The sequence below is a fragment of the Pongo pygmaeus genome, chromosome 18 (genome assembly GCF_028885625.2).
Source record: "Pongo pygmaeus isolate AG05252 chromosome 18, NHGRI_mPonPyg2-v2.0_pri, whole genome shotgun sequence".
Taxonomy (NCBI): Eukaryota; Metazoa; Chordata; class Mammalia; order Primates; family Hominidae; genus Pongo; species Pongo pygmaeus.
Window position 1 is genome coordinate 73,508,483 of NC_072391.2, and position 14,959 is coordinate 73,523,441.

The 14,959-nt window shown below is 37.3% G+C and overlaps 1 protein-coding gene across 3 annotated transcripts in view; it reads left to right on the top strand.

Moving 5' to 3' along the window:
- The window catches only part of CNTNAP4 (contactin associated protein family member 4), a 292,651-nt gene that overhangs the window by 65,852 nt on the left and 211,840 nt on the right, over nucleotides 1-14,959 (top strand). For all 3 annotated transcript variants that reach the window (XM_054454620.2, XM_054454621.2, XM_063654023.1), the window contains exon 3: nucleotides 12,684-12,877. In XM_054454620.2, the coding sequence (XP_054310595.1) occupies nucleotides 12,684-12,877 (194 nt within the window). The remainder of the gene's footprint in view (nucleotides 1-12,683; nucleotides 12,878-14,959) is intronic.

Consider the following 14,959-nt stretch of genomic DNA (forward strand, 5'->3'; position numbering starts at 1 on the left):
TTCACCGTGTTAGCCAGGATGGTCTAGATCTCCTGACCTCGTGATCTGCCCACCTCGGCATAAATTGCTAATTTCTTAAGTAAAATTCTGAACTCTGAACATGTATTTCAAACAATGACAAACTGACCTGTTTTATGTTCTTAAGTATCTGTGGGTTATGAATTTTCAGAAAACAGATATAATAAAAGCAGTAACAACTGCAACAAAATTCATGCTAGTAATAGATTCTCCATTTTGCTTATCAAAAGTATTTGCTTTTCACAATTATTGTAGCTCTCATCATGAACGTGCATTGAGCTGCTTCTGCTGGGATGCTGTGTTTCAGCTGCCACATTCTCTGTGGTAACAGTGTGCAGGAAAATGCAAGGGTGTGGATAAGATTCATAGTATTGCCAGAAGCAATTTGAAATTGGCTAGGCAAAAGAACAACTTTTTTTTTTTTTTTGGTCCACCTTTTCTGATCCAGAAAATATTGGCATTAACTCTTATTCCCAGCTGGAAGCACTACTTTATTATGACTCAATGGATCAATATACACTGGGAAACATGAACTATGATAGGTGGCCTGACAATCCAATGAAAGGCCTCATTGGTTTGAGTGGAAATGAGGTTGCATTGTGAGACTTTCTTTTTATCAAAAAGGACAATTTAGAACTTTCCATTATACATTACAAATAGAAATAAGATGGAGATAAACAGAGCAAAATGATGTGTTTTTTCCCTCTTCTGCCTGCACTTGTGCATCTTTCACATCCTGACAGACTTCATCATGCTCCCTCAAAACCCTGGCTGATCTCTTTCTTGGCAAATCCAGGGAAACATTCGCCTGCTTTTTCTAATACAGAATAACTAGTAGCATGTAATCTGAGAAGAGTTTTAAATCTCGGGTTAGGAGATACAACAACAAGGACAATTACAAGTTTATAACCACAGGTTAAAATCAGATTAATAAATAAAAGTGCCTAGATTGGAAAAATCACCCACCAATGGTTTGTTACATTTGCTTACATTTGCTCTATTCCCCATTTTAACACAATGTAATACTAAAAAATCAAATATGTTGAAACTTCATTTTTTTTTTTGTCTGACGAGGTAAAGAAATCATTTAAAACACATGTAATAATCAAGAATAAGGCAAACAAATCTAAATGTGTTAGTCCCTGGCAAAAGTAATGGTAATGTATCATGATTTTGACATAAACCTCATAATAGCAAATCTTTTCTCTACATTTTTCATAAAATCATGACCCTTGTGCATTCCTCTCATTTGTTTGTAGGCCAGGAGCCAGATGGAACTAGCCAGGGTGCACGGATGTTACAGGAAGCAATTCATTGTGTAGTAAAAGGGTCTGCAATTGAAAGCATTTCTAGAATTGAATGCATGCATAGGGGAATATTGTACCTGCTAGCTTCAAACTCTGAATTCTCTTTGCATACCACCCTATCAGTCTATCGTAGAACATATCTGTTAAAGCCAGCATGTATGTATGTATATGTACACTGGGAACTGTGAAAATACATACATACATATATATATATTTGCTTGTGTCTGTCTACTTTGTAGTAAAAATCATTGTGATGCCCAATGAATGTGGAGTGATTCTGCCCCAGAATGTGAATGAGACTGTACCAATGCTATACATATGGCAAAATGCTTTTTGAACTGGAGATATGCATTAATTCTTCTGACCACCTATCTATACAGGCAAACAGCATTATTCTTGATAATCCACATACCGTTTTATAAAGTCATAATATGTAAATGTATCAGCAGATTTGGGGATGTTAAGCACCCAAACAAAATACTCATGCACATACAGTGAGATATCTTATAGAACTACTACAGTGTACTAATCATTCAGATCTGAAATATTGGTTGATACTATTTTCTCAGGCCAGTTCTAAACCACTGAGTCTGAAGATTAGATTAATAGTTGAGGAATAACACAAAATACCCCATATTTTTCAGTGTTGTCAAAACTTTAGCAGTTATGAATATTGTCAAGATGAGAGAGATTCTATTTGTTGTTTAGTCCAGAGACTATTTTCCATGTATGACCATATATGAGATCATCTCAAAATCCCTAGCCTCTGCTAGATAAAGTCACCTCTTTTGGTTTTGTCAGTTCCTGCTAGGTAAATACTCAGATTTTCTGATTTCCTAAGCTTCTACTGTTTTCCAAAATGGCAGTGGGTATATAATGAACTCACATGATGTCATGGCACAATTAGATAGGGGCTCCCCTGGCTAATGTTGGTTATTTTGCTGGTGACTACCACAAGATTGTTGGTTGGATCTCTGTGCCTAGGACAGTGACATTTGCTGAGTCTGATTGAGTTGATCCTAACACTGGATATTTATTGATAATACACTATAACATTTAGTGACCCATCTATTCCTTTGAATGGTCTCTTGGCAAAGACACCTTTTACTGGCTGGGCCCCATAATACTTCTTGTTGGCTATTCAGAGTTCCTGAAGCTGGCTGTGACTTTCTTTTGGCTAATGGATGCAGCAATTGTGTAGTAGCCTTTGAGTATTGCCACTTATTGGGAAGAATTCCTCTGGCTAGCTCCCAGCCAGACCCACATTCACTTCTAGGCAGTGCTCTTCAGCTTCTTCTCTTAGGCTCTGACTGTTGAATGGTTAGGTTACTGGGGAATATGATTCATTAGGCAGAATCATGGAAAACACATTGTTTTAATAAAAACAAAACAGTGATTTCCTGTCAAAGAAAAATTGCACTGGATTGAGTGAAGCAGTCAAAGAAGACTATTCAAAAGTATTGCAACAGAGGTCAAGAGTATTGGGAGAGAGATTGAACTCAATTCCATTGAAACAATTCCATTGAAGTGCTGGGCTGAGCTAGTGGAAATACACTGGAGGACATCGGGAAGGGGGGGGATTTGGCCAATGTGATAAGGCCATCTGTGTTTGCTAATTGGATCTTATGTAAGTTAGGCTCCTACCCTCCCACAGAGCCTGGAAGATGGAAGTCCTATCTTTCTTGATGATTACATTTCAAAGGGGTGGCTCCCAGGTCCTTGAGAGAGATATCCCTGGATTGTAAACCTGGCAAGAGGCTGGATGAATATTTACACCTCAAGGGGCAGAGACAGAATTTACAATCATAAGTTTTATAAAGTAAATGCTGTATGAAAAGGGAGGTCAGGAGCTTAAAGTCAGAAAGAAACTTGTCTATAGTTGAGTTGAGGGCAATGTTAAGGCTGTCTTGATCACATACATCACTAATAATGTCCCTTCTTGCCTGTGAAATAAAAATTATTACAGTTGTCTACAAGCCAGGGAACAAGCCCTTACCAGGAACTGAATCTGCCAGCCCCTTGATCTTGGACTTCTCAGCCTCTAGAACTGTGAAAAATAAATGTCTGTTGTTTAAAATAAATAAATAAAGCATGTAATTCTATAAGGTATGTGTATTCAGGACTGAATTCAACAAATACTTAAGCCCAGAGGTAAGCAAATCTCATGAATTGGGAACATAAGGCTATATTAATATGTTTTAGCATTTTACTAATTGGGAAAATATTAAATAATTTAATCAGTCGAATGTCTGAAATTGGTTTTGCACTTTACCTTTTTGATATACTATGCCCTAGTAATGCCAGCTTTTCTACCATTAAGTGGAAATGATGTCTGTTGGGTACAGGAGAGTGACTTCAGTTTGTTGACCCAGGAGTGATATGAGAATATTTGGCTCATGACAGCTTATCATCTCAGTCTGGCTAGGGAAGATAAAAAAAAAAAAAGGTAGAGAAGTGAAAAATGGTTTTTAAATCTCTGGGATATTACCAGTAGACTCTCTCCGATGCATGATGTCATTTACTGAAATGACCTGCCTCCCTGTAAAAGATCTAAATCAAAACTTTCAGAAAGGTGTTATAATGGGCTTAGAAAGCAACACATGGGCAGATCCTGATTATCATCTGAATTTCCAGACATTATATGCTAAAAATCATTTTTTCAAAACTACTAGTTTGAATGAAATAAACCTTTCTGTGGTAAAAACAAAATTAAGGCACAGAATTTGGCATATTTGTAACTTTATTCTAGCCTTCCAGGGGAAATTTGGCTGTCATAAAATTTGCAAATCAAATGTACAAATCAAAATGCCTGCATAGAGAAAGCTTGTAAATATTTACTTTTCAAAGCACTGCATTATTAAAGATTTCAGAAATGTCCAGTCTGGCAATACAAGAAGTAAGACTGAAAGTCAGTTTGCCAGTTTGCCATGAGGGAAAATTGATTGATAGCAAAGAACTAAAACAGAAGACAGTTTAGTGAGGTATTATTAATTAAGAACCTTGCTGGGGAGTTGAAGTGAAAAAGCATCTCTTTTTCATCGTATCAAAAATTCCGAAACAAAGCAATACATACATCTTTGAAATGTAGTTTACAAGTGATTAAGCTGTGTAGGTGTGAGGCAATTGGTTGTGTGTGTGTGTGTGTGTGTGTATCTCAGTTGAGTGCTTAAACTTCTGTTTGAAAACTTCATAAAAAATACTGTGCATCAAAGAAAAGTATTCTGTGCCTTCAGTTTGGGTACAGTACCAGCTTTTTCAGTAGGTTGTATAAATTTAGACCACGTTATACCTATGTGACTACAAATTTATTTCAATCTTATATGCAGTAAATACTTTTTAAAGTACCTACTATGTGTCCAGCAATGTGCTAGACGCTTGGGGTCTATCAATGAATAAAACAGGTGAAGATCCCTGGTCTCGTAGAGCTTATATTGTAATAAATATAATACATAAACACTAAATATACTACATAAAAATAATACGCTATATTAAAAGGTGGAGATTTCTGTCAAAAGTGAAAAAGTGGTTCAGGGGAAGACAAATGGGAGTAGGAATGTGGAGCAGAAGGAATTTTAAATAGGGGAGGTCAGGAGATACAAGCCTCTAAGAGAGGATAATATTTGAGCAAAAGACTTACAGGCAGCAAAGGTATTAGCCCAAAGTGTCTCAGAGAAGAGCATTCCTGGCAGAAACAAGAGCTTAATAAAGCTCCTGAGATGGAAAATGACTGATGTTCAGTTTATTCAAAGAACAGCCAGGAGGCCGTTGTAAATGGAGGGCAGTGAACTGGGAAGAAGAAAAAGAGAGAAGGTAGAAATGATATGGGGGTGGTTAAAGGGGGCAGATCATTGAGGACATTGCAGGTGGCATAGTGAGAACTTTGTCTTTCACTCTGTAGAGTTGAGAGTTCTTGCAGTATTGCAGTATTTTGTGCACAGGTATAATATTTCACACCTGTTGTGTAGAGAATAGAGTCTCAGTGGGCACATGAAGAAAGAGAGACTTACTAGGTGACTGTTGCAAGAATCCAGGCTTGAATAATGTGGCCTGAATCAAAGGAGCATCCATGAAGGCAGAAAAACAGCAGGATTCTTAATAATAAAGTAGCACCAACAGCATCTTCTGGTGGTTTGATAGTATGGTATGAGAGAAAGACAGGGGTCAAGCGTGACTCCATTTTTTTTTTTTTTTTTTTTTTTTGTACTGAGAAACTGGAAGGATAAGATTACCATTATATGGGGTTGGGAAAGGATGTGAATAGAGTAGGATTCAGAGGGAGAATGGAAAATCAGTTTTGGAAATGTTAAACAGATCAAGTAGAATAGAATTCTCCAGTCTTGGGTTCAGGGAAGGGGTGTAGGCAGATTTATGAATGAGGGAATTTTTGACACGTGGGTAATGCTTAAATTCATCAGTCTAAGAGAGATCAACAAGGAGTGAATGCAGAGAGAAAAGAAGCAGAGCAAATGTCTGAGACCTGGAGAGTCTCAACTTTAAAAGATCATGTGAGATAAAAGAAGAAACCAGCAACGAGAGCAAGAAGGAGCAAACAATTAGGTAGCAAGAAAATTAAGAGAAGGTGCTTTTGTGGAAGCTAAGTGAGCAAAGTCTACTTGGGTATCCAGAGTGATCACTGGTATCAAACGCCACAGATTGTCCATGTGAACAGGAGACTGAAGCCTGACCACTGGATTTAGCAACATGGAGTTCTTGGTGACTTTGACAAGAGCAGTTGCAGTTGAATGGCAGAGAGTAAAAATCTGATTGGAGTTGGCCCAAGAAAGAATGGGGTGAGAAAAATTGGAGAGTGAGGTGGACCTATATTATTTGAAGATGGTTAACGTTAAAAGAAGCCAAAAAAAAAAAAAAAATAGAATGGGGTCAAGATAAGTTTATTTTTCCTTTTAAAATGAGAAAAATAAGAGCATGCTGATGTAACAGTGTATTGATGGGAATTATCCATTAAAGAGAAAATAAAAATAATGAAGCAGGAGAGAGAGGAGAATTGCTAAAGCGGTGACTGTCAGAAGGATCAGCACAAGTAAGGGGCCCAACGAATGGCTGTAACTACAAAGCATGGCAAACACTCTGCAGGCACAGCAGGACCTAGCAGTCCTGATCTTGTTTTCAGAACTTGGTCTCACTTCATTTCTCAACTCTCCTTCTCTCTCTTTTGGCCTCACTCAGACAGGCTTTCCACAACAATACCTCCTACAGCTTGATGCCTGTATCTTATCTTCTCAGCATTAATAGCAGAAAAGAGTCTCTTCTCCAATAGTCCTCACAAAATCGTGAAATTGCTCGGTGCTCATGGCTCAAGGTCACCTGCCCATCCCTGAAACAATCACTGTGATCAAAGTAGGCAAGGTCAAGATTGAGAAGTGAACATGAGAACAGACCAGCAGCAACATACACAGCATCAGTAGAGTCACGTTCTCTTCCAGCTGAAACAAAAGACACTGGTAAAAATACAAAGCTATTAAAAGGCTCTAAATGGTGGCCAGGGGACACGGCACACCATTTAAGGGAGCCAAACAAGTATTGGTACCACGTTCTTTCCATTTCCTTACATTATTATAATTTTATGTCAAGATGAAAATGATCTGGGAAAACTTGGACTCTTGGGGAAATCTAGATGAAATCACATTTGAAAAAAAAGTAATTATCTTGGAGGGAAACTTTCCTATGACAATTTTAATTAAGCCAATTATTTTCTAGGAATTTAGATGTCCTAATGGTGGCTAGAACTGTCATTCAATTATGTTCACTTGTGTTTTGTGTCCTTGGACATCTGTGTCCTTTTACACTTTAAAATCTCGAGGAAGAAATGTAATTCCTTCTGTCTGTGCAATCTCTACTTGAATAAAGTTGACACATCACCTTTACTGATGACCACCAGGAATGTCTGTCATGCCATTTTTAATATTACTATGGGATAAAGGTGATTCTTATCTATATTTTAAAGCTCCAAGTAGGAGTATTTTTTCTTCACTTTTTCCTTTTACGTTCCTGAAATTTTAAGATGTGTCTCCCTGACCAGTACTAAATATTGTTGATATTTAGTAGATGGGATATATGAGTCTTAAACATAATTCAGCCAGCCAGGTAATTTATAATTAAATTACACAGAATAAATTATTTGAACATATTCTTGGGATAAAATATACTACTATGAGGCAAAGATAGTTGTAATTACTCCAGGGGTAAAGAATGAAAAATGGGGTGATTTGTAAAGTGACATCCTCCCACAGATTAAGATAGTATTAAAATAAGTAATTTCTTACCTACACTAAAATATTTGCATAGTATTGGGAAAATTTACTTAGCCTCTGTAAATATTTTTGTTTTTTTCTTTTTAAAAGAGATGTTAAAGCATACTTCATCTCACTAGATAACTTTAATAATTAAGTTAATACAATGTATACAATTTCTAGTAGTGTGCTTCACATACAATAGGTACTGGATAATTTTTAGTTTGCTTTTCTTACAATTCATAGCAACACATGTTACAGAAGCAAGTCCCTCAGAAATCTGATGTTGAAAAGTGATAGGCAACAAATAAAAGAGATGCTGTGTTTTGTGGTCAATCAGTTACTAAATTTTTTCAAAGCTCAACTTTGCTGTGATCATAACTCTCTTTGGAGCTAATAGCAATAATAATTTTTGTAATTCAAAAAGCACTAACTGCCATATACTCTGATGTTTGCTGAATGTGGGAGAGATCAATAGGCACTTAATATGCTTTTAAAATTTAATTCTCATAACAATACTACAGCATTTAAGAGTCTTGTGAATGGGGAGAACTTTTATTTTTAAATGTGAGTTTAAATGTGAGTTTAAATGTGAGTTTAAATGTGAGGCTGTCATATGACAAGTTAAGACATTTTTCCATTTGAATAGATTCATGACACTATTATGCCAAGTCTCAGTAACAAGGTTAAGGTAGGAGAAAGAGGACGGTGGAACAGGGAAAGGAAACCTGCAGTATGGGGACAAATAGGAACTGGTGGGGGCAAGACTCTTGTTTTTGTTTTGTGCTTAAATTATCATTAACCATGGAAGAGATGGGGCTGAGAAAAGATGGTCTTTAGTTTCATAAGAATTGGTTTCTTAGGATATTGAATATATTGGCATACTAAAATCACAAGGTCAAATAACACTTAACTGGCAGCTAAAAGGTTTTGTTAATAAACAAAATAAATACATTTTATTTGATAGTAATACAGAGTTTATAATTTGCTGGAGTTAGTCATCACTTTCTCCATTAAAAAAGTAAATATGACAGTAGTGTGTTTCCGAGGGCTATGCGGTTTGGCAGTGGCCATACGGCTGGTGGTCTAACCTCGGCTGCAGTTACATTTGCATTTCATGTCACTAGCTGTCATCATAGGCTGCCAAAAAAAAAAAAAAAAAGTCTGCAAAGAATAATCAATTTATCTCCATCGCTCAGTCTGTCTAGCTTATGTCTTCCATTTTACTATTTAGCATTTGTCTTAAAATTAGAACAAGCCTAACACTCTATCACACGCTAATACCATGTGCATCTGCAGAGCTGCACAGCTTAAAACCCGGTAGGGATATTTGGATTCCCTGTGGCCAACTTATATGGCTGAAATTACTTGGTATAGCCTAGAAGCCTCTGAATTTCCATTACTTTATCAGTGTACCTCATTAATGATATAGCTTAATTTGCATACCAGTAGTACCTTTTCACCACAGGTAAGGAATTGAAATGTTTAAGGTCAATTAACTGTGAATGTTTCAAGTTGGCTGGTGCAGCTGTAACCGTGAGCAGCGCTGGGAAGAGAGAGCGGTCAGTGAGGGGTTCCTCTTTCTCCTGATGAGAATTGATGATCTGATTTTAACTCACTAGAATCACACTGATTCTTTTTTCCTTGCTGCATTTCTGTCATGTGTTCACTTTTTAAAATACTGGCCTGTAGAGGCATGGAAATGCAAGAGAAATACTATGCAATTCTGGATTTTAGGAAAACGTATTCTCAATTCTGAATTTAGACCATTACAATTAACTAGAAAGGGCAAGAAGCAAACTGATCAGTGTTTTCTCAGAGGTATTAGCTGATACATATGCAATTCCAAGTGTGGAATTTCCAGGCTGAGATGGTGACATTCTAGGGGCATTTCATTCACCCTTTCCTAACTTTTCCTTGTAAACAAAAAAAATGACAAAAATACAGAGAGATATGCAGTTGTAGCAATAAGAGAATTAAAGATGCTTGATTAGCCCCAGACCCTAGAAGACTTTCAATTTCTAAAGTTTTGACAGGGCCTGGAGGGAAATAATAAAATTAGATAGGACAGTGGAGACAAATATTCATCCACATGCCATGTCCATCATGTGCCTATACGTCAAATACACGGTCCATTGTTAACTACAGGGAGGGAAGTTGACCCTACTGCCTGGTAGCTTAATCCTGAGGTTCCCTGATCTCCATGAGCATCAGTGAGTCTTTTCTACATCCACTGGGAACCACTGATTCCCACCTTTGCATCCTGACCTATCAGAGGCACTGTGGTGTCCTAGTTAGGGGCATGGTGCCTCTTGCCTGCTCCATGGATGAGGGCAAAGTGTTCAAACTCTTTGTATCTGATGCACCATCTACTATGTAGATTGCACTGAGAATTAATTGACAAGGCCTTCACAAAGTGCCTGACACAAAGGACTCTCTTTCTTAGCAAATGTGAGGTAATACAGTATTAGAATAAGTAGAGGAGGCTGGATGGTGTTTCATCAGATCCTGAAAAATGAAGGATGGAGGAAGCATTGATTCAGATTTTAAAATAACGCCCCAGGAGCAGTTCCCGCAGAGTTCAAGAACTCCCCAAGCTATTTGTGGCAGGGTGCTATTTAAAGTGTGCTTCAGATCATTCAAGAACACATTCCGTATAAATAACAGTCTGCAAGGGTAGGAAGTACCCTTCACGGACAGCAGGGCCATGCTAAACAAATGACCCCAAGACACCCAGGGACCAGGTCTATGCAACAGCCCTCTTGCTTAAAAGATGAGCATATTCTGCTTTATAAGCATAAAGGTGGATCATATTGGTGTATAACGAAACTGCACCCAAAATCACAGGTTCTTTAAGAACAAATACAGAGAAAATTAAAAGTCAAAACGCATAAACAAAAATTGCATGTAAAAAATTTCTGGATCCACAAAAGAGGAAGAGCATTGTGCTTTTGACACATGGAGTGGAATACACTTTTGAACAATGATTCACCTTAAGAAAGATGGAAATTTAATGACGGATCTAATTCTAAAGACAGTATAGTAAGAAACAGGGATTATACCTGAATGCAAGCAGTCATTAGTGTGATGCCATCAAGAGAGGACCTTCTTGTAATATAATGTTTAAAAAGAATTTCAACTTATTTATTTTAGATTAAGGAGTACATGTGCAGTTTGTTATAATACAATTTTTTTAAATGCTGCTTTGACACAGTTTTGACCCCGGCCAGGACTGGTCACTTTACTTTCTCAGCAGTTGATTATGTCCATACTCCAACCACTTCCTTTATTAGGTTCTCACCCTTTGGGGTCGCTAAGCATCATTGCTGGGACAGGTACCAGACAACTAGGGGTGTCCTAGTGCCTCCTAGATAAATTGTTCAAATTAGCCAATTCACAGGAAGCCCACCAAGCCTAGCTAGCTAGCCCTACCCTGCTTGTCATACAGAAGCTGCCTCCTACAGCTCCAGTTTGCCCTTATCCTGTCCTCTGGTGCATCCCCATGTGTGGTCCTGCCTGGCATCTTCTCTTGTTTGTAGTTGTAAGTAGCAGAGTTCTGCCCTTCATCTATCAGAGTGACATTATGCTGTGTTCCACCATCAAAATAATCTTGAAGTCTTATAAAGCATTTGTCAACACTGGTGTGTGCCTTCAGGTCCTACAATGGCATACGCCGTACCATAAGAGCAAACATTTATTGAGCATTTCTTCGAATTAGGTCTTGTACTCGAGGTTTCATAAAATGGGTCATGTATGCCAAGAATAATGCTTCAATCAAAACTATATAAATTAATAGTAATCTGTATCTAAAAATCCAGACCTTATTATCGGAGCCTCAAGGTGAGCAGCAAAAGAATGGGGGAAGAAAATGTGCTAACATTCTTATTTGGGGTGCTATATAATTGATGTGGCATTTTAATAAAGATTAAATGTTAGATAAATATGGATTCAAGAATGAGTCAAACCCTATTTCATAAGTTTTACAATGATTATATGTTACTTACATAATCAGCAATGTTAAATAATTCTCAAAAGAATTCCCCAAATTATTATATTAAACTGGAAGAATGAAGCATCTTAACAAGATATATAAGAGTCACATCTACAGTATTTTGGTGTGTGTTGGATAAAATATAACACAATAAAGTATGCTCCACACATTACTTCCTTGAACATACATCACAACTTGTATTCTTTACTTCTGAGTGATCAAGCACAGCTTGCTCTATGATTTCCTTGGTTCTGTTTCCCCCCATCCTCTTACCCACCACCCTTCTCCCATACAGGATAGAATCAGTGGTGTGTTGGTAAACTGGCTGGGGTGGGGGCAGGTGCTTATCTGCAAAGTTTGCAATTTCCGTGGTTTAAATACTCTCATCATGGCCAATGGCAAAGATGGTTATGTTTAATAACTAGCTTGCAAAATTGAAAATTTAATGATTGTCTCTCACAAACTGTTGGGAACGAGCTCCAACCCACCACTGGGTAGAGCTGTGTTATTTTCTCCTGCACACACCCCGTCATTAATGTGTGTTTCAAACGTGGTTTTCAACATCTGACCCTCCCAAAAGACTGTAAACATCTTGAGGGCAGGAACTATTTCTTGACTTTTGTTTTCCCAGACTTAACGATGTACTCCCTTCTCTAAGTCTAAACATGATCGAAAGTAGATTTTTAGTTCCACCATGGCTTTAGTTCCTTCATAGCTTGAAGTTACTTTCTTACATCCAATCCTGGGCAAAGGAGTAGGAGAACAGACCATTACCCAGTCATGCATGTGTGCAGTAGACATGCTAGTAAGTTCCCAGTGTTGGCAGGAATGTTCACTGATCATATTAAACATTTTAAATATTCAGCAAGACCCCTGGTTCTCCCCGTTTTAGAAGGCTATAAAACCTAGAAATGAACACTATTAATTAACATAGACATCATACAATTATACTAAATTCTTACCTCTATATTTTTCTACAATTATAAGAAGTTTCATATTTTGGAAATTTAAGTTCCATAGAGGAATACAGTCTTACTGGCATTTCTGCTTTACAAACATAGATTTTTAACTAACTTTCCTTTCTCAATTTTCTCCTGTTTCTATTTTTAATAAAAGGAGCTGGTGGCTGGTCTCCACTTGTGTCTAACAAATACCAGTGGTTGCAGATTGACCTTGGAGAGAGAATGGAGGTTACCGCTGTGGCCACTCAAGGGGGATATGGTAGCTCCAACTGGGTGACCAGCTACCTCCTGATGTTCAGTGATAGTGGCTGGAACTGGAAACAATATCGCCAAGAGGACAGCATCTGGGTATGTTCTTTAACAAAAGACATAGTCTCTCGGGGAAAGAAGTATAGTCAGTACTGCATCTTGTTTACCAATCTCTTAAATTAAGTAGAAATACAGACTCTTCAGACTTATATTGAAAACATTTTCCAAGAGAAAATATGGTAAATATTCATTTTCCAATACATTTTATGGTAAATTTATGAAAATAGTAAGGGTAAATTTATTTTACAGGGTTCTCAAAAATTGAAAAAAAAAACCCTATTAGTCCATTAAATAGTGTGGGAGTCTAAGAAATAAATATGACTTGTATAAAAAATTTTTTGCCCAAAAACATAATAGTCTTGCATTGTGTTTTATTTATTTATTTATTTATTTATTTTTGAGACAGAGTCTCACTCTGTCACCCAGGCTGGAGTGCAGTGGCACAATCTTGGCTCACTGCAACCTCTGCCTCCTGGGTTCAAGTGATTCTCCTACCTCAGCCTCCCGAATAGCTTGGATTACAGGTGCCAACCACCACACCCGGCTAATTTTTGTGTTTTTAGTAGAGACAGGGTTTCACCATGTTGGCCAGGCTGGACTCGAACTCCTGGCCTCAAGCAGTCTACCTGTCTCGGTGACCCAAAGTGCTGGGATTATAGGCATGAGCCACTGAGCCCAGCCTGCATTGTCTTTATTTAAAATTAGTCAAAATAATTTGTTCCTTTTATTTCTTCTGATAACTGAGATTTTTGAAATCCTGTTTCTTTCTCTGGTATATGGGGATTTATATATATAATATGTGGAGTTGTATGTATATGCATACACATGTATACATATATATGATTTATCTATAAACCCTTCTCTAGTCTCTGTAAAGTGTATAAATGTGTAAATTGCTGTGTGTTGTAAACAGTGGTGCAGCTCCTGTAAGAGGGAGACTGGGAAAGAGGCATTTTGTGATTAAGTGGGTGATATTTGTAGTTGATTGATAAATAAACCTGGATATGGCATATAAACACCTGATGGAAGAAGAACCTAAAGGAAGTTTGTCTGATAACAAAGAAAAGACTTCTTTCTTAGTGCAGAAAAGTATTTGTTTGGATCTTACGTGGGCTAAGAACAATGTACTGCAATCAAAGAACTATTCTCCCCCCTCTGGTTGAGCTGCTGGAACCAGAGAAAATGGGTTACTTAATGAAGCATCATTCTTAGCACACAGATAATTTGGAAGCCTATTTGGGCACATAATGATAATTTTCTTTGACCAGTCAATTGCCTCTTTTTTGAAACTTCATAGAACTCTGTTATACATTATAAACTCATTGAAGAAATAGACTGTGATTTACTCACCTTTGTATCTTTAAAGCTCTTGGTGGCCATTCAATCCATGCTTATTGATGTAAATTGAACTGAGAGAAGCAGCCTTGCTCTTTCTCTAGAGGGAACAACAGTGGGACTAGAAGAAGTTGCCTATAAGCAGTTTTAAGAAAAGCTGTTTAAAATCCAAAGCAAGTTGAAGCTGTAAGAGGAAAAACAAACAAACAAACAAAACAACAAAACAAAACACACACACACACACCCCCCCCCCCACAAAACTCCAAACACTGGGTATTACGTTCAACTAATTCCATGAAAGCCATTCAAACTAGAGATAAAATAAACAGTAATTATGAACCAATAACAATAAAAACTTAATGAGGTATTTATTTAACTAGATGTTTGGATTATCTTCTGCTCTTTTTTGAATTAAGCATTGGAATTTAACCTAGATAAGTAGTGGCTAATGCATGCTAATATTTAGGTAAGTTAATTAAAATGTATTTTTTTAAAAAGTGATCAATCAGGAAAATTGTTGTACTTCTGTTAAGCAAGCTTGGGGAAAACCAAACCCAGGCACTGCCATTTACCTTACTTGCTTACTCTTATTAAAGTTGAGGCACTCATGGTGAAATGGTGGCATGAATGATATCCTTACTAATCCAAACCAGTAAAAGTAAAAACATGGCATCTATCATAATCCTGTTAAGGTAACATTGCTTTCTAGACTCTGCTGTAATTTATTGATTTACTCAGTGTCTTCCCCTCTTGAGTGTGAGCTCTGTAAATACTGTACCTTGTGAT